This window comes from Panthera tigris, chromosome B3 (assembly GCF_018350195.1).
Source record: "Panthera tigris isolate Pti1 chromosome B3, P.tigris_Pti1_mat1.1, whole genome shotgun sequence".
NCBI classification, from domain to species: domain Eukaryota; kingdom Metazoa; phylum Chordata; class Mammalia; order Carnivora; family Felidae; genus Panthera; species Panthera tigris.
Window position 1 is genome coordinate 135,845,916 of NC_056665.1, and position 25,991 is coordinate 135,871,906.

A 25,991-nucleotide genomic window follows, 5' to 3' on the forward strand; every position below is an offset into this window, starting at 1 on the left:
ATCCACAATGAGGTGGAGACTCTCGAAAGTTATGTGCAATAAAATGCTGTATTTTTTTCTCTATGCTGTGTGTATGGTGTTACATTCACAACCCACAGTTAATTAATTCTACAAATATTTCTTGTGCCAGGCAATGTTTGAGGGGCGAGAGATTCGGCAATGAATAAGACCAAACACCAGAGTGGGGTCCCTGTTCTCAGGCACCTTCTATTGTTTGTAAATGGTTTATTTATTTATCTTGAGAGACAGAGAGAGAGAAAGAGAGAGAGAGACTCCCAAGCAGGCTCCACGCTCAGTGCAGAGCCCAACGCGGCCCATGAGGTAATGATCTGAGCCAAAATCAAGAGTTAGATGCTTAACCGCCTGAGCTACCCAGGCACCCCAGGTAACTTCTATTCTCGTGGGAGGGAAAAGACAGTAAATGCGTGCATGTGTCAGCAAGGGTTCTTAGGGGTGAGAAGCGTTGTACTGAAATAAACTAAGGCAATAGAAGGGAGAATGACTAAGGGGCCTAAGAAAGCCACAAGGTGATCACTGGGGAAAGAGTGACTGTAAGCACATCAGCTGGCACATAAGGAGCAGCAGGAAGGCCAGGGTGGCCAAGGGAGAGGAGGGGAACAGGAGGAGGCGTCGGGTTGGGGGTGAGGGAGAAACAAGGGGCAGGTCAGGAAGGGCCTCGTGAGCCAGGGGAAGGAGTGTGGCTTTTATTATAATTGTAGAAGTCGTGGGCAGTTTGTTTTTTTTTAATTTTTATGTTTATTTATTTTGAGAAAGGGAGAGCAGGGGAGGGGCCGAGAGAGAGGGAGAGAATCCCAAGCAGGCTCCACGCTGTCAGCGCAGAGTCAGATGTGGGGCTCAACCCCACAGTCTGCAAGATCGTGACCTGAGCCAAAACCAGGAGTTGGACGCTTAACCAACTGAGCCACCCAGGCGCCCCCATGGGCAGGTTTTTAATTCACGTATGACTTGACCTGTGTTTTGTAAAGATTCCCCCAGCTTTTGTGGGAGCTGATGGTGGGGACAACAGAGGTGGAAGCAGGAAGCCGGGATCTCACCGTAGTCCGGGCAGGAAGCGGCGGTGGCTTGGACCCGGGTAGGGGGAGCTGTGTTAAGTGGCTGGATCTCAGAGATGTGGAGATGGGAGGTGGTAGGACTTGCTGATTTATCGGTCACTGGCCCAAGGCACAGAGGCATAAAGCATGCCTGTCGGGGTTTGCACTGAGACACGGTGGTGGCCCACGAGGCCACGCGTGGAGCTGAGGAAGATGGCAGTGGAGGGGGATCTGGGAGTCCTGCTGGGCTGCGATGAGCCGCCTGTTCACAGCAAGTGAGCTGCTGGACAAACCCAAGTCTGGAGATGACAGGGACAGCTGGGGCTGGAGGTGCACACGTGGAATCAGGTGCCTATGAGGGGATTTGCCGCCCGGGGCCTGGACGAGCTTGCTGGGGGAGCGTGGGGGGACACAGAAGGGAGATCACTCAAGGCAGTGCCCAGGCACGATGGGTGCCGAGGCCTGGCAGAGGGGAGGCAAGCCGGCCATGGCGCCCAGCCGGCTTCTTTTCTCATCCCCCACCATGACGTTTGTCACCGTCGGGCTGTGAACACACATACAGGCTCTGAAAATCTCTGTGTGTATTCCCACGATCCAGGCATGCTTATGACATTTTTTTTTTGGAGTTTGGCATAAAAATGAAACCGCAAGTTCTCATAAAGAACACGTGAGCCCCTGAGACTATATCCTGTTTCAAAGGTTAAGGGCAACCCTCCAGGCAGAAGTCAGTGGCACTGAAGCTAGCATCACCTGGAACTCCACAGAACAAGTGCCCAGGCACCAGATCTTCCTCCGCCCTGCTCTTTGAGGGCAGCTTCAGAACGACCTCATACCCTTTGGACCCTTCCGTGTTCCTGGGCGGGGACTGTACTTCCCTGGGCTGGGCTCACTCCCAGGCCGCGAGCCCACGTGAGCAGAATATCTGCCAGCCTGTAAGGTCACCATCAGAGCGTCCCTCTCTTTGCAGCAGGGTATTGCCCTTCTAGGAATCCCTGTTTGGAATGTTGTTATCCCTGTGTCAGAGTCTGGAAGGGAGGACATTTGTTTTTAAATTAGGAGGTGTAGGGTGGGGATGGAAGGAGCAACACAGAAAATTCCTAGTTACTTCTGGGTTTTTTTCTTTTTAAATTTTTAAACTTTTTTAAAATTTATTTTTGAGAGAGAGAGAGAGAGAGAGAGCGCACAAATGGGGGAGGGGAGAGAGAGGGAGACACAGAATCTGAAGCAGGCTCCAGGCTATGAGCTGTCAGCACAGAACCCAATGGCACGGCTCAAACCCATGAACCGTGAGATCATGACCTGAGCTGAAGTGGGACACTTCACTGACTGAGCCACCCAGGCACTTTTCTGCAAGTGCCATGTTTTAGGGAAACCTCCCAGTCTCAGGCACACTGGGAGGGTTGGTCTTCTCAGCTGAGTCAAGGATCAAGATGGCTGAGTGCGGGGGAGGAGAGACAAGGTTGGGACCTTAGAGTCCCCATCAATGCCAGTCTTGGGTATTATGATGAAACCATATGGAAATGAAGCAGGTCCCCCCCCCGGGCCCTCAAAGAAGGGTCACACCCCACACTCAGCCCACTCTCTCCTTCCCATGCCCCCCACTGCCCAGGACCAGGCCCCTGCCACAAAAGACAGCTGATAATCATCTGTATAAGTGTATTTTTATTGAAAATAAAAAAGGCATGGTACTTTCTTCCTCATAAGTAGCATCCAGTCTGCCCCCCCAGTGCTGCCGGTCCTGCTCCCTGCGTGGTCTCAGCACAAAATCCACATTAGTGGCTCGCTGGTGGACAAGACGGCACCACTTGTACATTTGTCCGTTGAGACAGAACGAGAGACAAGAGCCCTCTCCCCGTATGCACACGGCACATTGCGAGGAAGGCAGATCTCAGGATATTTACATTCATGCATTAGATATCCCATACTACCTGGGCTGTTTAAGTCAGACTGTGTACAGATTCAGAGAGTACAGTAATTTTATATAGATATAGATATCTCTTTAAATATATATATATAACTATATATAATATATATGTCTATATTTTTATAGCTATTAGTCTTTCTTCCAAAACTTGCTTTAGAAGCTCCTAAATAACACCTAAAAACTCTGGGAGATCCTATATGCCATTCTAAGTCGGGCTCAACTAGGAGACAGTTAAAAAATATCCATTTGAGAAAATGCAGACAAGAAATGTGCATTTCTCGACCTCAAAGTCTGGGCTAGCCTGAAGATTGGTCTGCGTTTAGGGGCTGCAGATACGTTCCTTAAACAAAAGTTCCGATTTCAAAGACCAGGTTGGTGTGGTCTTACAGATGCTTCTTGTCACTTAAGCGAAAAATCCAGTGAGGCCTCCTTGCGGCACACAGGACGGTATCCAAATGGCCAGTTCTAGGTTTGTGGGGTTGAATTCTCGTGTGACTTCGTTTTTAAAAACTGGGTTCTTCTCTTGGTTTGCACTAGCCGAGAGAGGAGACTTTACAAACCCGATGTGGGGGGAATTTATGCGCAAATGTTAGCTTTTCGTGGAGCCCTGGCCGTGTCCCTAGAGCGAGGTGGATGCCAAGGGTGCACAGTTGGGAAACCCTGCCTGCGGCTGGAGGGTTAGGCCAACTGTAAAACCTCCTAGGCTTCAGCCAGGGTGAGGGAAGGTGGGAGTTGTGGGGTTGTGCAAAGCTGGGCTGTGCCCTGCCTCCCTTGAGGTCTCCCCAGGCTGGATGCCCATCACGTCATGACCCCTTAGTCAGGGCCTTCCCCTCTGACTGAAGGTGTCTTCCCATCACTTCTGAGCCCAAGGTGCCGTGTGCATAGAGCTGGGGTCCCGCCCGAGTGTCTGTTCAGGGAACACGCAGGGGACTCGATGGCAGGCTACAGGCAGTAAGGGAAAGAGCCTTGCTGCAGACCCACATCCCCTGGCCCTTTATCACCAGCTCGAGGCAGTGACAAAGGCCACTGGTGGCACCGTGCCATGCCAAGGTAGGCAGGGAAAGCAGAACGCAAATCCAAACCAAACACAGGCCCTCACACAGAAGGAAAACCCAAAGGAAGAACAGAGCCCTTTCTGGGAGGGTATGGGCCTGGGCCTGTCCTCAGCCTGTTCCTGCTGACCTGCGGGGAGGACCCGGGTGAGGGTCACAGCAAACTCACCTTCTCCCCTCTGCTCTCCGAAACACAATGGTACACAGCTCCATGGGCAAAGGGATTCCCAACCCAAGGTGGATTTCCAAGGTTCAGCCCAAACGGGGATTTGTTTGCTGTCTTGTCAGGCTTACCTGGATGGCAAAGTCTCACTGTGGCCCAAATACCCTTCAGAGAACCACACTGGTGGTCTGGAAAGTGGACGGAGTCCACCTAGCTCAGTTCCTACACAGAGAGAGCGGAACCGTTAAATGTGTCCACTTCCTTCTGAGCAAGTGTATGGGAGGTGAGGGAACCACGGGGTCAGGAGTGTTCTCCCAATCCGGGCGATGCCAGACCACAGGCCTCTGTCCCCACGGGCCTAGTGATGTGCCCACAGGTCGGGTGGCCACCTGGGAAACAGGCCGGGGGACCAAGATCACCAGACCCGGAGGGTCCTCTCCCTCCCTCCCTCCCCTTCCTTCCCTTCATCCACCAACCCCTCTGGACGGTTCAGCATTTTTAGAACACAAGACATTCGAAGGGGGCCGCTGGGAGAACACCACCTCCTTCCGGATGAAGCGAGGCTGGGGACTCTCCGGAGAGGGTCTGAGTACCTGGGAAGGGCCTTAGGGGGTCATCGGGGAGACCCAGCGCCAGGCCGGGTCAGCCTAACCCAAAGTGCTGGGCTTGGCATGAGTGGTGGCCTCTCCGGATGAAGGCAGGGTGTGGCTCACATGGAGGCATCAGTTCCTGCGAGGATCAGGGGTGGAAATGAGTCTGCGAGTGGGTAGAGGGGGCTCTGTCCTTCCCGGGTCCTTGGCGTGGCGTTCAGTGACTTGTTTTGCCTCTGGAAGGTCAGACACTAGCTCTGGGTGTAAAAGAGCCCCTCTGTCTGCTCAGTCAGGAGGGGACCTTACAGGCTGGGCTCACAGCCCACCGTGGCAGGGGTCAGAAGTCAAGAGCCAGGCGCCGGGGGTGTGGGAGGGAACAGGAAGAAAGGAGGCAGGCCCTGAAGACTAAAGACAAGTCGCCGATGGGGTGACAGACATGTGTGGGAAGCACCTTTGGAAGGGGACATCTCATGGCTGTGCTGATGGCTTCTGCTGGGACGCATGGTGAATGGAGAGCAGTCTTCCCGGGGAGGAGGAGAGGTTTTCTGGCAGGCAAGTGACTCCTGGATCACCTTTCTCTTGGCTAAGGTAGGATGCCCCCCTACCCCAGCAGACAGACAGACTCCCTGCCTTTGTCAGAGCGCAGTTGGGAGACAGTAAATCAAGTCCAAGATGGAGAAGAGACGTGAAGAGTGGGTGTGGCGGTGCGGCCCCGGCTGCCGCACGCAGGTGAGCTGGCCCGAGAGCTGACCAGGGGCAGGCTGGGAACGGGATGGTTTCTCCCTGGGAAATCCTGGACAAGCCCAGAGTCAGCTCGTGTCCTCCTGCTTTCCCGTGTCCACTAATGCCACCAACGTGCCCCTCCGGCCGGCGAGTCCGGGGTCTGCAGACTCACACCACAGCGCTGTTCACGTCCACCCCTTTGTTGCTCTGCGAGGAGGTCATGGGATACTCAGCAACACTGGTGCCATTCTCCTCTTTTCTCAGTGGTTTCCTGGGAGGGGAGGCAGGGACACCCGTTAATGACCAATGGCAGGGGTAGGTGCATCATGTCCTTCCAGGCAGGCCACCAGACTCTGTTCTGGGTTAGTATCCTTGGGCCGCTGGTCCTTGTGGGGGCCAATCAGGAGCTGGAGGTGGTCTTAATGAGGGGGACCACACAGTGTGTCGTACACACCAGGACACAATTGAGAGTGAGAGAGGAGAGCTGTTAATCATGAAGCGGGGACAACAGCTGTTAATAATGAATTGGGACTGTTTGGGACAAATAAGAGCGGAGAACCTGTGTAAGACGTACAGTCAGGCTTTGGTTGATCTCTGATTATGAGCAAGCGGTTGTGAAGAGGAATACCTGGGGGTGCAGAGTTGAGGCGCCAGAGGTTGGATTTTGCAGCCTTGCCTCTGTGCGGTCAGAGGTACATGGAAAAGGTGACAAAGAGGATGGCGGTGACGGTGACGCCTGGTGGTGGCCATGGTGGCTTGGGGCGGTGGGAAGAGTAATGGGGGTGGAAATGGTGGTGGAGTTGGCGGTGGAAGTGACGGTGGTGGTGGTTATGGTTGTGTCAACGGCGGCGGTTATGGTAATGGCGGTGGTGATGCTGATGGTTATGGTTGTGTCAATGGCAGCGGTGATGTAATGGCGAGTGTCCGAACTAAGTGCATACTAGTGGTTCTCAAGCACTTAATGTCAGGCCACTTGAAGACCATTCCAGAGGCTATTTGACCCCAAGAGCCATTTCTCCCATACATACAAGGCTCAGGAAGGCTGGGTGGGAGGCTCTGAGAAGGCTCTTGCTCACTCGCAGAGGTTCTGAATTCGCAGCACTACTTTCTGGCCTGGCTCCAATCTGACCTCCTCTCCTGGCTGGTTCAGGAGGCCTCCAGGCCCCTGGCGACAGCCTCTGGATCTAGGCCACACATGCTGTGGAGCCCAGTCCCATATCACAATACTGCTGTCTCTCGGGTGAATCTGAGGCCCGTGGGGCCGTAGCTCAGTCACCTCTGTCCCCAGGAACTCTGGGGCTGAGCCTGACCTGGCCTTTGCTGTGTATTGTCTCTGTTGAATGTCTAAGGCCATCTCTGAACACCTGGTGATTGATTGCTTCTGCCTTCTCCAACGTCCCCGGAGCCTCTAGGAACCCAGCCTGAGGACTGGTACTTGGAGCCTAGTCTGCTGCCTATGGAATAAAGTCTGAGGTGAATTAGTTTAGGGGAGGCAGGGTCTCCAAGGTGGTTATCGGTAGTTTCATGGGTGGGATTATTAGGCCCGCTCAGAGACAACACCCTGAGATCAAATCTACTAACTTCCCTTCTTTTCTTGCTGCAGAAACTAGCTCACAAACCACAGAGAGAAACCCAAGTTCACGGACTCTGGGTGTCAGGCTCAGCCACGGTGGCTTCTAGAAGTGTGAGATGCAAACCAGCACTTCCTCCCGTGGCGCATTACGCTTTGGACAAAGCACTCTCAGCTACAGATGTTTCTGGCCCCTCTCACAATGGTCCCCTGAAGAAGCTAGGCCTGGGGTTAAGAGATCCATTACGTGGGGAAACTGAGGCTTAGGGATAGCTGTGACTTGCCCATGGGCTCCCAGCTGGTTGGTGCTGCGGCCTGGGCCGCCATCTGCTTCCACCATATCCTGGTCCAGACATCTTTCCCTTAAGTCAGCATTCCCAGCAGGGCATTATCTCCGCAAACAGGCTCTATGGTCCCATCAGCTTGGAAAGGCCTCCCACCTCCCTCCTCCTGGAGAGTTCCAAAAGTTCTCGAGAGTCCTCCAAGAAGCCTGTCTCATTTTGCTTTAACCCAGCATATCCCAAGAGCCCCGCTTAATTTAGATGCTACAGACACTTTCTGGAACCCCCAGGTGTGTAGGGGTCAGACGAGTGTCCTTGTTTGTGATGGGCTTGTGGAAGTATGGTTTCTGAGCCAACCTCTGCCCCTGGGCCTTTTCTCCCTCAGTCTCCTTCATGTCTCCCCTGTGCCCACTCCTTCCCAGGGGCTTCAAGTGGCTCTGACTCTGCTGGGTGGGCGTCATTTCTGACTCTGGGCGTGCATGGCCTGGAAACTCGGGTGGAGGGTATATTTTCTTACAGTGAGATCCTGTGTTGCTCTCGCCATGAGGCCACCGATGGAGTTAAGTGAGATTCCTACATTCATCATCAATATATGAGGACGGGGGAGAGGGACATCAGGATCGGGATTCCAGAAAATATTAACAGGCAAAAATCTCTGAGCCCAAACCCACACCGCTTCACGGCTTTTCTCCCTAATAAATATTCAATCTTGGGCTAGTCTGAAAAATCAACTGGAATGGGTCCAGGTCGGGGGAGATGAGGCTGAATGAAGGGCCTTCAGGAGTGGATAATGGAGAGATGCGTCTGGAACTCCCATGGAAATGGGCAAAGCATGGAGGGCACAGAGTTCCCACCTTTTCAGGGTGAGGGTAGGAAATCTGCAGGACTTCTGCCAGGAGAAGAGGTGACATTTCTTAAAGCCAGGCTGCTGGCTAGGACACCCCTTTGCATTCCTGGGGCCTTGGAGGGAAATGTTGGCCCAGAGGGCCTGGCAGGAAGCAAGCCTGGCCAGAGGGACACTGAGGACAAGGCCAGGAGACAGCCCCAGGGCCTTCTCAATGGCCCCAGCCAGCTTCCCACCAAAGACCAGCTTTGTCCCAGGACAAAGGGTGTCTGGATAGGGGCTCCACCCGGCAAAGTAGCACCCGGTGGCTGGCCCAGCACCCCTACAGGAACATTCCAGGAGCCTGGGCATGGCAAGGGGAGGGGTTAGTGTCCCAAAGGTTCTCCTGAGAAGTGGGCTCGGTCTGCTCCCCTCCTCTACTAGAGCTAAGCCCCCAACCGCTCTACTCCCTGGACTGCTGCCCCAGCCCCCTCCCAAAGCCTGTCTGGGAGTCACAGGAGCCCAGTGGAATCTGGAGTTTTACCTACAACAGGAGATGGCTCTACCTCCCCCCTCCCCCCACCATCCTTCCACTAAAGGGCACTACAGGGTGACGCTGCCCGAGTGCTGAGATGTCATGCCTCAGTGAACCCAGGCCCCACCACTTCCAGCCATGTGACCTTGGGCAAGCCACTTAACCTCTCTGTGCCTCAGTTTCCTGGTCTATAAAATGGGCACAATAATGGTGTCCATTTCATAGGCCTGTTGGGAGGATTAGATACGTTAATGCAGGTCAAGCACTTAGATGAGCATCTGGCATACAGCAAGTGCTCCATAAGTGTTTGTTAGCTCTCAGCACTGCTGTTGGAAAGGTGTCAGCGGGGAGCTGTCCTGTTGGCCGGCAACGGCCAGCGCTCTCCAGTCTGCACAGACTTCCTACCTAATGGATGCCCGTGGGGCTCAGGAAAGGCCAGAGAGGCTCGCCGGGACCCAGCATGGCTCTGCAGCGCTGTGAGCCAGCCAGGGCTGGTCCCGCTAAACCAAAGTAAGGCATGTGCACCCTGGTGTGGGAAGAGATGGCCACGGACGACTCCCTACAAGGCCTGGTTCCTAAAACCAAGAGAAAGGGAGGTGAGATTTCCTTGGCCATGTCCAGGATTCCTGCCTGTCAGAGGGTGGGCTCTCCACCCCGAGACTCCTTCCCCCCTCGCCCCCATCCTGGCAAGCAGCAGGCACTTCTTTACACGGGGCGCTGTGCTGACAGTTCCGGGGGGCTCGGGCCACGAGCCATGGCCTCCGCAGGAGCCACCTCCGCCCGCACGCCGGGCCGGGCGGGAAGGGCCAGGACAGGAAAGGCCGGGACCCAGCTGCCCCTCTTGGACCCTGCTGACAATGTTATGACAGGTCCCACCCTAAGAAGGGAGGGCTGCCTGGCTCGCTTCTGGTCTCACGCACCCCGCAGAAGGGGCTGCTCTCAGTCAAGTGTAGCAGTTTCAGACTCCCTTCTTCCGAAGGCATCGTCCCCAAAACACACACACACAAACACACCCATATGCAAACACAGCCCACCCCACCCATATACACACACACCACACCCATACACGTACACACACACACACACACGCACGCACGTCCATACATACCCCTTCACAAACACACACCCCCTTCCACGATGAGATGCCTTTGTGGCCTGCAGACTTCTCCAAACCTGGGTGAAGAAGCCAAAAAGAGCCCTTCCGAGCCACCAAGGGAGTCGTCGGCCAGGAGAAGCAGCGGCCTCCTTTCCAGCCCAGCACACTTTTCCCCACCACCTGGGTGAAGGGGAGTCAGGGACGCAGCCCATCGGCACCCTCACGCTCCAGCTGGCCCCGCTGTTTGACCATCTCCCTAGGGCTTCCTTGTTCAGCCACCTCCGGCTGAGCAAGTCGAAGGCTGGCGTCTGTGAGTCTCCCAGGCTTCGGCTCACCCCTGGGACCCAGCCAGCAGGGTGAGGCATCTGGATCTCATTCTGCATGCCGTGGGGAGCCACTGGAGGACTCCTTACGCCAGGGATCCCGGTCTATAGCCTCACCCTGCCTCGCGACCTCCAACGAGCATGTCTAGAGAGATGAGTTCAGAGAGGGATACAGCTTCCTGGTGACAAAAGGGCCCCCGAGAAGCAGGGACCTACCCACTGGCACCGAGAGCGCCCACAATCTGCCTGCCTTTCTGTCAGTGACTGGCCTGTAGCGCTATGTGGTCCCCGCTACAAAAAGCAGCTCATCCCTGCTGCCCACCTCCTCCCGCCAGGACAGGATTTCATCACCCACCACAGCAGGTGGGTCCCTTCTGGGGGCGTGGGGGGGCGGGGGTGGTAACAAATGAGCCCAAATAAACGTCTCAGCCCAAGGCAGGTGGGGACACATATTGCCTCCACCCTTTCTGGGCCCAATCCTTTTGGAGGAAGGGTTGTGGAGGTGATAATAATGAGATACTGCGGCATAGGGGACTCAGAAGAAGCCTGTGTGTTGACCCCACCAGTGGGGAACAGCGAGCCCTGGACCACCTGGAGGATGGCAGCGGCCCCGGAGTGAGAAGACTGAGTCTCGGGCCTGCAACAAAGCACAAGCACCAGCTCCCTGAATCCAGCCGAGGTCCCGAAGGAGGTCGGGTAGTCTCGGAGCAGCAAAGGTCACGTATCCCATGCTCAGCACTCGGCCAGAGGCGGTCCCTCCTCGGAGCGCACTGGCTTTGGCTTGACTCATGGTATAGCCAGACGTGCTGCTCTTGATTCCCAGCCGGAGAGGCTGGATTTGGCCCCTGGGGGTGGTGCTGCTACAAGAACATACGGGGGCAGCAGGGAGAAGTGACAGACGGGAATGGCTGGGTCTCGAGTGCCCAATCATTGGCACTGGGCCCTACATGGCCCAAGAGGTTTTGGCGCACGAGGTAGCCCCAGTCTCGAGACCCCAGGAATCCAAAATGCACTCAAGGTGAATATCTCGCTCCCAGAAGTTCATGCGAGATAAGGCCGGATGAAGACGTCCCACTCCTGGGGCGCCCGGGTGGCTCAGTCAGTCGAGCGTCCGACTTCGGCTCAGGTCATGATCTCACAGCTGGTGAGTTCAGCCCCGCGTCGGGCTCTGTGCTGACAGCTCGGAGCCTGGAGCCTGCTTCTGCTTCTGTGTCTCCCTCTCTCTCTGCCCCTAACCCACTCGCATTCTGTCTCTGTCTCTCTCAAAAATAAACAAACATTAAAAAAAAAAAAAAGACGTCCCACTCCTGTCCCCAGTCCCTGGGCCCCACCTATCTTGTCTTCCTCCTGCCCAGCCCTGCCCTTGATTCTGCAGGTCGGCAGAAGCCAGGGGGAGAGGGCTGGGCTGGTGGTGTGTGTGCTGGGGAGGAAGGGGAGGGGGCTCCTCTGAGAGTGTTATGCCCAGTGAGGGGGTGGGGGGGGGGAGGCTGGGCCACCCTGGACGTGGGGAGGGGGCTGCTGAATCACCGCACACGTACTCCAGCTTGAGTACAGCGAGGGGCTCAAGACACGAGGGTCAGAGGAAGGGGAGCACCGCTGGCAGAGGGTCACCCAAACTGGTGGAGGGGAGGGGCCTGGCACTTAAAATCGGGCGCGTTCCTCCTCCACTTAGCCAGAGAGAGAGAAAAAAACAAAACAGAACTGAGTTTACCGAAATTCTAAATAGAGTTTGCTCATTTGAAAGGTAGAATCTGGCAAGTCTATGTAAACAAGCCTCCATTCAAGCCGTAGAAAGTCATGGAATAGTTACTACGTGCCAGGTGCACCGGGGACAGGGATGAGGAAGACGTGACCGCTTTCCACCTCTGATGCGCGTGCAAGGGTGGGCATGTGTGTGCACACAGCCCCTCACACACGCGGGGGCACATGCACGTGTAAACACCAACATTATGGGGCGCCTGGGTGGCTCAGTCGGTTAAGGGTCTGACTTCGGCTCAAGTCATGATCTCTCGGTCTGTGAGTTTGAGCCCCGCGTCGGGCTCCATGCTGACAGCTCAGAGCCTGGAGCCTCTTTGGATTCTGTGACTCCCTCTCTCTCTCTGCCCCTCCCCTGCTCACACTCTTTCTCTCTCAAAATTAAAAGAAACAAAACATTTAAAAAAAGACACCACCGTTAACCTCCCTAGAGCAGAAAGCAGAAACATGAATCAAGGAGAGCTACAACTCCGGGGCTTGGGCAGGAAAGAAGGGTCTAGGCCCGGCCAGGATGCTGGTCAGAGGAGGTGGTTTTAGAGCCGGGGCCTGAGTGAGGAGCAGGAGGGGCTCAGCCGTCAGAGAGGAGGGGCTAGAAACGTCTGCGACCTGAGTGGCTCTCTTCCCCAGCCAGGCCTCAGTTTCCTCCCGACCTTGGAGGCTCACTCTGGCTCAGACACCACAGGAAACTCATTCCTCGGTGGCAGGCCACAGCCCCAGGCCACCAGGCCTGCTCTGCTTGCCACACGTTCCGTAAGAACCAACCCTTCTCGGCAGCCCCCCCGAGCTCCAAAGAGAATGTCAATGTTAAAAAGAAAATTAATTTCACTGGCTGATTTGCTGTGGAGTCTATGATTCAGGAAAGGTCCTGAAAAAATTCCACCGTGGCGTCAGGCTGGAGAGAGAAACGGAGGATGGGAGAGGGAGAGAACTGAGTGTAGCCAAGTTCCCAGGGAGCTACCATCCTCCTGGAGAGGACAGAGCCTCCAGGCCAACATGGAACAGAGGGACAGATCACCTGATGTATTAGCCCACACTGAGAGGAGGCACTCTCACTCCAAGGCAGCAAACACATCAGAGTACAAGAAATGAGTCAGTGGCAGACAATACGTGTATCATGCTAAGGCAGACACTTGTCACCGATCGCCCCCCGGGGAGACACCTGTAGGCAGGGGACGGGGAGAGGGGCAGTGTTTTGTACGTCTGTGGGTGCTGTGTTAGGAGGCTGAGACTTGCATCTTCCAGACTGGAAAGTCAACAGATAGTGTGTGAAACTGAACAAGAATTCTCACAGCAGTATATACTATCACTTAGAATATGGGGACGGCGGCGCCTGGGTGGCTCAGCCAGTTAAGGATCTGACTCTTGATTTTGGCTCAGGTCATGACCTCATGGTTCATGGGGTTGAGCCCCACATAGGGCTCTGCCCTACAGGGTGGAGCCTGCTTGGGATTCTCTCTCTCTCCCTCCCTCTCTCTCTCTGCCCCTCCCCTGCTCTCTCTTCCTCTTAATAAATAAACAAACACTTAGAAGAAGAAGAAGAAGAAGAAGAAGAAGAAGAAGAAGAAGAAGAAGAAGAAGAAGAAGAAGAAGAAGGAGGAGAAGAGGAGGAGGAGGAGGAAGAAGAAGAATATGGAGAGAAAATACCAGAAGAAGAGCTGACACCCAGAAATGGTTGCCTCTCAAGAATGTGACTTGGGGGAGAAAACAGGGGGGGCAGTCAGGGACTGCTGTTTTTCTTAACAGACTTGTGGCACATTTGACATTAAACAAATTTTTTTTTAATGCTCATTCACTTTTGAGAGAGACAGACAGACAGCATGAGCAGGGGAGGGGCAGAGAGAGAGGGAGACACAGAATCGAAGCAGGCTCCAGGCTCCGAGCTGTCAGCACAGAACCCGACATGGGTGTCGAGCCCACGAACCTGAGCCGAAGTCGGATGCTTAACCAACTGAGCCACCCAGGCGCCCTCCTAACGGTACTTCCTAACCATAAAGCCCCATCGGGAAGCGGGCACAGTGCTCCTGACTCGGAGTTAGGGGAGCAACCCGTCTCCCACCCCCTTCTCTCTCTCTCCACTACTCTCAGGCTTCTCCCCTCCTTCACAGCACTCATTAAAAGCACCTCAGGTATTAACTTGTAGGTGTGTGTGTGTATTCAATCCATTTCCTCCACTGGTGAGGGGGCTTGGACTCATGGTGTAGACCTCTACATCCCTGGAGCCTAGTCGAGTCCTCAACACATAGTAGGTACTCAGTCAATATTTGTGGACCAAGCCGAGGAGCACCAGAGTCCCACAATAACGTGTGTGCTCAGGCTCACTCCGGCCCACGCGCGCCTGAGCTCACTCCCAGCGAGCAGTGTGCGCCCTAGTTGTCTGCGACTAATGGTCTGCAGGATGAGCCAAACTGTTCTGCAGTCCCTTGATCGGTCTTTCAGCCAATACCTTGTAAATTAGAAGGAAACGGCTGTCTAGCGGCTTAATGGCAAATCGGCGGCGGAAGGTGAAGGACCCGCGCCACGGATGGCCCCAGGAGGAAAGGTGCTCTGCGTGTGCCTGGGGTACGGGGGTGGCTCCAGGCGAGGGGCTTGGACAGGGTGGGCGTCATCTATCTGCCACACACGGTGTTCCCTGCAGGAAGGGTGTGGCTGCCAGAGAAGCTGCAAATGCCACTCTAGGAGGGTGGCGTCACTCTTAAGAGTCCACAGGCCCGTGACCTCCCTCGCCCTGGCCTGGCCGGGGTCTGAGGCCTGGCCCTCCTACCTGGGCAGTGGGCACGTTGTGCCCTGGAGCTTTGTCTAGATGACTCTCACTGATCACTGCTCGTTTGAGGTTCCTACCCCACCCTGGGCCGACAGCTTCTTCTGTTATTTCTCCTTACAGCATTATTTCACTTTGTAGTCCCTTCATTTATTATCATCATTATTATTTTAATTTTAATTTTAATTTTTGAGAGAGAGAGACTGAGCGTGAGCAGGGGAGACCAGAGAGAGAGAGACGGAGACACAGACTCCAAAGCAGGCTCCAGGCTCCTGGCTGTCAGCACAGAGCCAGACTCGGGGCTCAAGCTCACGAGCCGTGAGATCATGACCTGAGCCGAAGTCTCGTGCTTAACCAACTGAGCCACCCGGGCGCCCCTTGGTAGTCCCTTCAGATACTCCTCTCTTCCCTCACATACTCCTCTCTTCCCTTCAGATACTCTTCTCTGATTGTAATACGTGGTCCTTCCGAGGGTGGTCTGATCAATACCCTCTCCTCCCCACAGGAGGAGGTGTGTGCATTGAGGGCAGGGACTGTGCCTGAAGCGCCCACCCCACGACGGGAGCCCCTGTGCCAAGCACGCACGGCCCTGCCGCCTGGCCTAGCCCTTGGCAAGCATTTCCATCAGCATTCATACCTCTGAGACGTGGAATGCCCTCGGGGCAATCCTCTTTGTCATCTAGGGATGGAAACAAAGGCTCAGGAGCTGGACAGAGACTTAGAGGACCCTCATTTTACAGGTAAGGGAGACAGGCCCAGGGAAGACAGCGACCTCACTGAGCTGTGCTGAGGCTGGGAATGGGGCTCAGAGGTCTGGACTCCCAGTTCCAGGTTCTTTTAACAACCCCAGGCTGTCTGATGTCATGTGTATGCCAGGCCCAGGGCGGGGTGGTGGGGAGGAGGCCTGGGGGGGGGGGCACAAGTGTACAGACCACCCAAGGGGTCTGGGGTTCAATCATCCTGCAGCTATGAATAAAGAAGCCAGCTCACGGCAGTGAGGCCACCGAAATGCAAGCTGTGTGGGCTCCCATGCTGGGGACCCGCAGAGTTTGGGGTCACTGGCAGGGGACCTGGAGGGCACTGCATGTGCTGGTCTCACCGTGAGCAACTCCCCTTCTCAGCATCTTGGTCTGGTTAACACCAGTCCCCCCCCCCCCCCCCCCGCCACTTCCAAGAAACCTCTCAGGGCCCCAGGTCTGGGTGAGATGCCCCTCCTCGGGCTCCTCTCCTGGGAGACCCCACTCTCGAGCACCATTTCACCCAGCACAGAGTTGGGACCTCAGGTGCGTCTGTTGAGTCACAGGACGAAGTCTGATTCACTAAGTCTATGTGTAGGAAGTGCTGATTAGACCTCCCACTTCCCCCCAAGGTCGCGCCCAGTGGGGGCACCTCGGGGTGCTGCTTCTGCACCTGCTCCTGTCTCCTCCCATCCCTGCAGAGGCCTGTGGACCCTGCGGCCTGCACCCCAGATGCCAAGCCAAGCTGGCATCTCCAGAACCACCTTCCTACCCCAGCTGATTCTAGAACCATCCTCCCAGCAATGTGACTCCCAAAGGCTGTGTTGGGCCATTCACAGAGATCTCTCAGAAATCCTCCCCTAGGGACTCCAGGCTGTGAGAGTTAAAAAAAGAGCCGGGTTTATCACTGGTTTTTCCTTTTAATGGTTTTACAGTGACATGAAATGCTTTTGTTTCCTGAGAGAAAAGGCATGTTTCCAATGAATTATTAACCAAAAGGAATTGGCCGTGAGCAAGAAATCCTCCATTGACTCTGGAGAGAAATGCAGACAGACAGCTGGCTTGCACGATGCTATCTCTTACAGCCCCCGGCAGAGGTCAGCTCGGTCAGCAGTGGGGGCCATTTGCTCTCCTCCATGGCTGTAACATGGGCTGCCTCCTTCTCCCTCCCCCAAAGGGTTAAGCCTCTCCCACGGAGTCCTTCCAGGCCAGTTCTGGAAGTGCTGGCCTCTATTTCTGTCTCCACTTGACTGTGAACGGAGCCCCCTCCTGTCACTGACTATCCATCCTTGTGTGCCAGATGCCCTTTATGGATTGTGAGGTCTGGAGGGGCAGAGGGCTGGGTCTTCACCCCAAGTCCCAGGGCTTGCCCAGAAGAGGATGGACGCAGATCATGGTGCGGATGCACAGGGGACAGGGACTGTGCTGGTGTCTTTACTGCCCCCACTCACCCATTCCCTCCTCTCTCCCTGCTCTGTGCCCTGGGGGCTGATGCCTACCAGTGCTGGTCCTGGCCTCTCCTGTTCCTTGGGTTTGGCTAATGAGAGGCACGCTCAGGAGACCAGGGAGTGTGGAGAAAATCTGGGGTGTTTCTCCTCTTCCTTTCCTGTTTTGGGGCTCATCTCCAGCTGTTCCAAGCACAGATCCTGGTAAGCGGCCCCTCTTTTGAGTCTTGGGCTCTCCAGTTCCCTAGTTCCTGTGGCACAATTTCCTCCCCTTGTCCCGGTCCCAGGGGTGCTGACCACCCCCACTGCTACTAGTCCTGGGGTGCTTCACCAGCACCATTGGCTCCCTGAACTCACCACACCCACGAAGGAGCCCCACCCACACACCTGGAAGGGAGCCCCGCCCACATGCCCTGGAAAGAAGCCCCGCCCACACTCCTGGAAGGGAGCCCTGCCCACATTCCCTGGAAAGGAGCCCAGCAGATACTCCTGGAGGGAAGCCCAGCCTACGCCCCTGGAGGGGAGACCCGCCCACACCTTGGAGGAATCCCCGCCTACAACCCCTGGAAGGAGCCCCGCCCACACACCCGGAAGGGATACCCTGAGCCTTGTGGCTTGAGCTCTGTGTCTCTCCAGGCACAGTATTGAGTATGAAAGTATTCAGCTAAGAACAGATCTTAGCTGTTCCCAAGAACTCAGAGCCTGTGGAAGGGGACAGAGGGCAGACACGAGGCCCCCTCAGGCTGCTCGAGGGGAGGTGAGGAGGCGCCCCCACACGCCTTCCTGGGAGACCCCTAGCTCCACTGAAACAAAGCCTAGCACGCCACAGCTGCCGACACTGCCACAGTCAGCTCTTAATGTCAGTTAGTTCTCCTGATGCTGCCCTCTTGCCCTCCTGACGTTGGAGCAGACAGCATGTTTTTTGAGAAGAGGTTTGGGGCAGCGGAGGAGGGGCGTCCTCCAGGGGACTAGTGCCCACCCCCAGGCAGTCTACTGGTGGATGGCGTGCTCGTCCTCGCAAACACCCAGCAGCCTCCTCGCCACCTGCCTTGTAACGGCTTCTTGCACATATCTGACCCCGCCGCCTTGTGGTCAGGTGAGCAGCCCATCGGCACAACCTGGATCTCACCTGTCTCTGTCCCCACAGAGCCTGGCACACAGTAGACGCCCATGAAACGCTTGGGAATTGGACTGGCTGTGGCCCCTGGGAGTCTCCCAACGCCTGGGCCTCCCCCTGAATTGCAGGGCCTTTCTCTCCATCTGTCCTTCTGTCCACAAAGAAGCAGGCACCCCCCAGGTACCCGGCACCCTCGAGGAAAGGCAGACAGGAATACTGAGGTGTGTTCTTAGCTCAATACTTGCAATAGTGTGTGTATATGTGTGTGTGTATGTATATATATATATATATATATACACACACACACACACACATATATATACACACACACATATATATATACATACACACATATATGTATATATACATGTATATATGTATATACACATGTATATATATGTATATACATGTATACACATGTATACATGTATATACATGTATATATGTGTGTGTGTGTATATATATATATATATATATATATATATATATATATATAGTATAGGAGTATAGTATATATGTATATATATACAGTATAGGAGCCATGGTCAGGGCTGGGCTTTGGAGTCCTGTGGTTCTGGGTTCCAATTCTGAGTCCATTGCTCCCCGGTTATGCCATCCGGGGCAGCTCCCTTTACCCCTTTGAATCTCAGTTTCCTCGCCTATAAAACGCAGCAGATTGGAAAAAGGTGTGGCAAGGACGAACTGAGGGAATGCTGGTGAGGCCATGAGCCCCCGGCTGTGGAAGAGACACTGGATGACAGCTACTCTTTGTGATTGGTCATCGCTTTGGACGTGACCTCACAACATGAGAGCAGGGAGCAGAAGGCGCTCCTGGCTGGGAGGCAGATCCCCGGGGCTTGGCCTGTCCACGTGGACTTCCTGGACCTGGACCCGGCCCCCTGTCCTGCCTCTCCCACCAGGCCACTGGGACGCATGCAGGCTGTTGCCTGAAAACAGCCCTTCACCCTCCGTGCCCGACCGTGCATTCGTTTTAAGACTTTGAACTTGATATTTTACTCTTTCTGCTTTTCAATTATTAAAGCAAATCACATAGAACAACGGATTAAAAGGCTATGGTGAAATATTTCAGGTTTTACAATTGTTCTTAATATAGATCCCCTAACTTTGGGCCTTTGGGAATTTCCAAAACCTTTTTAAAAAATCTATGGGGCACCTGGGTGGCTCAGTGGGTTAAGGGTCCGACTCTTGGTTTTGGCTCCGGTCTTGATCTCATAATTTCATGGGTTTGAGCCCCACATTAGGCTCTGTGCTGACAGTTTGGAGCCTGATTGGAATTCTCTCTCTCTCTCCCTCTCTCTCTGCCCCTCCCCCGCTCACAGTCTCTGTCTCTCAAAATAAATTTTTTTTTAATGTTTTTTTTAATGTTTATTTATTTTTGAGACAGAGAGAGACAGAGCATGAACGGGGCAGGGGCAGAGAGAGAGGGAGACACAGAATCGGAAGCAGGCTCCAGGCTCTGAACCATCAGCCCAGAGCCTGACGCGGGGGTCGAACTCACGGACCGCGAGATCGTGACCTGAGCTGAAGTCGGACGCTTAACCGACTGAGCCACCCAGGCGCCCCTCAAAATAAATTTTAAAACTTAAAAAAAAAAAAGAAATCTATGCACAATGCCTAGGACACTTGGGCATTTTGCAACATTTTTGTTTGTCTTTTAAACTCTATCTTCCCCCAAGGTCCTTGGGGGCTGGGGGTTGCATTTTGTTTGGAGCCTGGAGGCTATCACTGGAGCTGCTGTGCTGTATCTCCAGGGGGTACCATCCACAGAATGGCCTATTCTACCATACTTAGGACCCTCAGTACTCCTCGGACCCAACGATAGCCACACTCTGTGGCAGGACCCCAATTTGACAAGGGGATGGTGACTGGTAATCACTTGGGAAGGGCAAAGTGAGTTGGTAGTCACAGAAATGACAGCGAGTATTACTGAAAGAGAGTTTGCTGTTTGGATCATTTACGACTCCCCGGGAACACTCCTCTTCATCCTCCAAAACCCAGCTTCGGTGTCACATTCGCTGAAAACCTTCTCTGAGGCATCTCAACCTCTCTCTTCCCCCCCAGAGAAGCATGGCTCCTCTGTCATCCTTCTTCCTCTGTCTGGAATTACCGGGACAAGGGATACTGGGGCAGTACTCGGTGAGCACTTACTATACGCCGGGCACTGCAGAGTAAACGTGTTGTGCGTACTGTTTACAGAAGCACGTCACCATTCCTCACAACAGGTTGGCGCGCTGTCCCCCCATTTTACAAATAGGGAAACTGAGGGCCAAAGAGGTTAAAGTGATTTCTTCCTGGTCACACCGTTTGAACTGGTATCTGAATTTCGATCTGACTCCAAAACCCAGTTCCTGCTCCAAAGCAGCATGGCGCCTCCCTCAGCCACCCTGCAAGGATCATTTCCAAACTCTACTCCTAGGCGCCCTGAGTGAGCTCCCAACGGCAGGGCCTGTGACTTCCAGATAGGGTCACTACGCACACACACGCACACACACACACACACACACACACATGCACACACACACGTGCTACACTGGGCCTGACAAGGGGCGCTCATTCAGTGTTTGCTGAAGGAAGATGGGCATTCATCATATATTCTGCTTATTAAATGCTTGACAATTCTTATAGTTTAAAAAAAAGCATGATGGGGCTGGGCCGAGCAGCCCCCGGCCCAGGTGGCGCCCCCTTGGGGCTCAGAGCTGGGTAAACACTCACCTTTTGATGGCTTTGTAGCAAATGATGACAAGCACAGTGAGAAACACCAGGGAGGCACAGCATACCGCGATGACGATCACCAGCCCTGACCACCAGCTTTCCTCGGCGGGGCACGAGGTAGAGTTGGGGGCTGAAAAACACAGGCACAGGCTGAGTGTCCTCTGGATGAGCGGGTGCCGGCCGTGTCACAGGTGGACGGGGGTGGTGACACCACGGTGGCCTCACCATCCTTCATTCACCAGAATGACCTGTCCTGCCGTCCCTGCCCCCACCCCGGCGGCAGGTGACATCATGGCTGGCCCCCCGCCAGGCGGGTGCTCCGAGCAGGGGTTAAGCGCTGAGCCCCGGGCCATCCATCCTCCCCTGGCATGAGCTAACTGACGGCAGGGTCAGGTTTAATTTCCCATGAAAAATAACAGAGCATCTCATTCTCTCAGTTGAGGCATTAAATCCGCTTGCTCTGAGGGTGGGGGTGGGGAGCAGGGCTCACAGGGCACATGGCGGGAGGAGGCCCGTCGATGTCAGTTTGGTAAGCTGATTTCTTCTAAGAGGCAGGCTGTCTCCCCTCTTGGATTTGGCCCATGAGGTGAGCGCCTACAGCTGTCTCAATCTGCACGGGCGGCCAAAATTTGGAAAAGTCTGTCACTGACAAAGCATCTGACTCTGGCTGCCATGGGGCCCCTCTGTCGTTACTCAATCCATGGGGTCCTTGGGGGTGATCCTGTCCTCCCTCTTGGCACCAGCTGTGTGCGGCGGACCGCAGCACTGGTGTAGACGAGGCTCACAGCAAAGCTGGTTCGCTCTTCTGAGGAAAGCAGAGACATCACACAGCCTCATCCTGGAGGCTCTGACAGGTTCAGAGACGATTGGAAAGAAGTGCCCCAAATTGCAAAAGAGAAGGGAGAGGGAGAGAGGGAGGGAAAGAGGGGGGCTGGTGAGGGTGGGAGGGCGGGACATATGGATGGACAGATATACGGACACTATTAGCTTTGGGCAGGTCTTCAAGACCTGTGACTAAATGTAAAGGGAATCAAGACACTGCCCTAGATCTGTGTCTACTTAATAACAGATACCTTCAGGGGTGCAACACTACATGGGGAATAAGTGAATGACTTCCCAAAGGATACCATGGATGGCTTTGTCACCATCATCACCATTATTACTGATGTTGTCATAATCATCAAGGTGTAATTTACGTACGGTGACTCTTACCCATCTGATGCGTGTGGTCTGATTGGCTTTGACAAATGAGTTAGCCAGCGTAACCCACACCTCTATTGTGACGCAGAATTTTCCCATCACTCCAGAAAGTTTCCCTGTGCCTCCTTCTAGTCAATCCCTGCCCTGCAGGCAACCACTATTCTGCTTTCTAAATTTTTTTTTAATCTTTATTTTTGAAAGAGAGAGAGAGAGAGAGAGAGAGAGAGAGAGACAGAGTGTGAGTGGGGGAGGGGCAGAGAGAGAGAGAGAGGGAGACACAGAATCGGAAACAGGCTCCAGGCTCTGAGCTGTCAGCACAGAGCCCGATGCGGGGCTCAAACTCATGGACCGTGAGATCATGACCTGAGCCGAAGTCGGACGCTTAACCGACTAAGCCACCCAGGTGCCCCGACCACTATTCTGCTTTCTAAAATCATAGATTAGATTTGCTTGTTCTTGAAAGTCACAAAATGGATCCTGCAGTGTGTGTGTGTGTGTGTGTGTGTGTGTGTGTGTGTGTGTGTGTTTGCTCCCTTTATTTAGCAAATTTTTTTGAGATTCATCCACGTTGTTGCAAATTTCAGTAGTTCCTTTTCTTTGATGGCTGAGGGATAGTCTGCTACAGGAATAAACCACAATCTATTTATCTGTTCACCCGCTGTGGACTCCTAGGCTCTTTCCAGGTTTTGGCTGGAAAATAAAGTTGCTATAATCACTTGCATATATGGTATAGACATGTTTTCGGGTTTTCCTTGGATAAACATCTGGGAGTGGGCTCGCTGGGTCCTACGGTGCGTGCGAGTAACTTTATAAGGAGCTGCCGCTCTTGTTTTCCAAAGTGCTTTTACTCTTGAACCAGGAGAGAGAACAAGCAAGGAGGGGTTATAGGTTCCTGAACTGTTATCAGATTGTGGCATTGCTGCCGCTGGGTGGGGAGATGCAGAAAGCCGTTATGTGCTTCACAGGGAGCAGGTGCTAAAGCCCCTTTAACAAATTGCAAGGTCGGGGCGCCTGGGTGGCTTGGTCGGTTAAGCGTCCGACTTCGGCTCAGGTCATGATCTCATGGTCCGTGAGTTCGAGCCCCGCGTCGGGCCCTGTGCTGACTGTTCAGAGCCTGGAGCCTGTTTCGGATTCTGTGTCTCCCTCTCTCTCTGCCCCTCCCCTGTTCACGCTCTGTCTCTCTCTATCTCAAAAATAAATAAAAACGTTAAAAAAAAAAACAAAAAACAAATTGCAAGGTCCCCAGAGGTGGGGCTCAGATCATCACACAACCAAGCAGGTTCAGAAATGCTTCCTGAGAAATGCCCGGGACCAGGATGTCACTGAGTCACACGGCTGCCCTCAGCCAGGGTGAGATCTGGCCTTTAGAAACCCCAACACTGAAAAGATATACAATATGGAACTCAACATAGGAATAAACTCTAAGATAAGGGAAAGGAAATCCAATGGAATTCTCATTTTCCCATGATGAATCCCTTCAGTGCTTTTCTTTTTTGGTGAGGTACCAAACACAAAATCCTTCCCCCCACTCAGTTCCTCATTTTGGGGTGTCCCTGAGTCTTCCCCAGGGTGACTCAGCACAGATCAAGGCCGGGTCTTCCCTACATGGTCACTGCAGGACACTCAGAAATGCAACCAGATACACTGAGTCCCAACCCCAAAGGGCTCGCCTCCTTGTTATCACTGCAAAGAGAAGCAATTTTGGTTTCTGCCAATTCTACTTCAGGCTGTTAACACCTCCGGGCAAGTCCCAAGGGCCGTGCCTACAGCCCAAGGGGACGCTCACACCTGCCCACCAATGGCCCACAGGTGGCTGGGGCACACATCCCCAGAATGTGTTCTCAGCTGGGGGCAGCCCCCCTCCAGAGGGCACTTGGAAATATGGGGAGGGAGGCTGACGATGATTGCCACAATAACCGAGCCAAAGAGCTACAGAGGTTAACAACAATGACCTGGAAATTCCTACAAGGTAGGATTGTCCCTCCAAAAATGCCACCAGGGCCTTTGCTGAGAAAATCCATCCACTGGAAACAGAAGAGTTGATTCCAAACCTCATTTGGAATTTGAGAGTTAATTTCAGAGCACCTCTTTTGATGTTCCTCACATTCGTTGGTAATGAGGTGGGGATTTCCTTCTTGCTTATGTTTTTCAAACACGGTTGATACAGAAAACAGGGAGACTCGAGAGGGTCCTTATGGGGAGGGCCCCCCATATCCTTCAGCAGGGCATGCGGGGAAACTACTCAAGGCAAAAAGCTAACAGATATGAAAAAGAGGGAGGTATTTTGTGAATCCAGTCCAAAGCATACATCTTGGATTTTGCCAAGAAAACAGCTCTTGTGTTCAAAGAATGCATCCTGATTCATCCCTGCCCCAGTCATTCTTTTTGCATTAGAAAGGATCAGGGACTCTCAGAGCTGGATCGTTTCAGCAAAGGGAGAAATACTGACCCTCGGGATCAAGAAGCAGCTTTCCCAGGGGCCAGGGTCGGGACACCAGGCTCTGGGCTGCAGTCCAGGTCTGCTCCTGCCTAAACGTCCTTCCCATTGGTGTGGCCAGCACTCCTTTGCAGATGTGATCAGCTTACCACGCGAGCAGGCTGATGGTGCATATTTGAGAAGATGGCATCATGAAGGTGCTCGTTCGTTCGTTCATTCGTTCGTTCATCCACCAACCATCTGCTATCAACCCTCTGTGCCTGGCACCATGCTAGGAGCTGGGAGCACACAGATGGATTCAGTAGAAACTGTGCCCTTACCAGGTCTGGTATGAGCCGCCCATGGATCACTACAGAGCTGGCTGAGACCTGGTCGCCTCGCTCAAGCCGCCAGCAGGCTCCAAGAGGGGACCAGACACGTAGATTTGCGAATGTGCACAAGGTGAGGGTGATCGGTGGCTGAGGAGAGGAGGCCATTTGGTGCTAAGGATTAAGGGGGAGGGCCACGTCCCTGAGAGGCAGGTGATCAGACCCGGGAGGCCGAGGCAGGACCTGAGGCTGTGGAGCTCCGCCCCCTCCGACACGCCCCCTTGCTCGTGGCCAAGACTCTGCCAACACTGACAGAAAGGCGGCAGCTGTCATGACCTCTCCGGGGTCGAAATACCCTCTCTCCTGGGACTCAGTAAGGCTCTGTCTGCTGTATACATTAACCACTCCCGACGCCTGTAAAGATAATAAAAGTGGCAACTAGAGAGCACAGTGGAGAACCACCCAGGCTCCGCTTTGCTTTATCAAAGGAGCCGCCGGCGTTTCAGTCAAGAGATGCATCGTTAAGAACTTACATTCGGGACCTCTGCTTTCTAGCAAGACACAGTAACGGGGCCAGATCTGCCCCCCACCCCTACACAGACCCCACAAACATCTCAAAAATATACCAATACATACAGCGATGGCTTTCAAAATAGTGGACATCAAGGCAACAGAAGGCAGCGATCTCTGAAGAACAAGAAACAAAGAAGGGAGTTGTGGCTGCCCCCGCTGGCTGCCCGAGAGTCTGCAAAGAGCGGACCGGAAGGGAGAAGCCAGCAGGGCCCAGACAACTGGGTAAGTGGGGGAGACGGAGCTGAGAGTTCGGGGAGTGAGCAGGACAGAGGAGATGCTCTTGGGGACCAGTGCCTTCCCTGCGTTGCTTGCGGGTTCTTGTGAGCATCAGATGAGACAGCGGAGGCAGGGTTCCCGAGGGTACAGCTGAGCACCGATCCCAAGGTACACTATCAGTGACGACAGGGCAGAGCCCACTGATACCCCCCTTGGGGAGTGGGGAGACCGAGGCCACACAGCCAGCGGAGCCATCAAGATGTGAACCCAGATGTGCCTTGGCCGGCACTCACGGCCAACTCAACGCATACGTGCCAAGGGGAACCCGCCGCTTCTGTCTCCTGGCCGGCTGTACGCAGAAGATGCCTGAGGGACCGGAGGGTACCGAGCGGGGCGTGAATGAATCAAGGGGACAGCAAGCAGCGTGGCAACAATTCAGTTTTGCAAGATATTTTCCAACGGTTCCCAGAAGAAGGGAGTTATAGCCACGTCCTCCGTTTTGACACTTTACCTATGGTGAGATGGAGTCTATGGATTTATCCGCGGCTCGATCTCTTGACCCCGAATGTGGCCACCTGGG

The 25,991-nt window shown here is 54.1% G+C and overlaps 1 protein-coding gene across 1 annotated transcript in view; it reads right to left on the reverse strand.

The window, feature by feature from the left end:
- Window positions 1-2,703: 2,703 nt before the first annotated feature.
- PRIMA1 (proline rich membrane anchor 1) overlaps window positions 2,704-25,991 on the reverse strand; it is a 62,252-nt gene continuing 38,964 nt past the window's right edge. The window contains exons 4-5 of the mRNA XM_042990444.1: window positions 20,678-20,807; window positions 2,704-5,775 (exon numbers count right to left, since the gene is read on the reverse strand). Coding sequence (XP_042846378.1) covers window positions 5,673-5,775; window positions 20,678-20,807 — 233 coding nt within the window. The 3' untranslated portion in view covers window positions 2,704-5,672. The remainder of the gene's footprint in view (window positions 5,776-20,677; window positions 20,808-25,991) is intronic.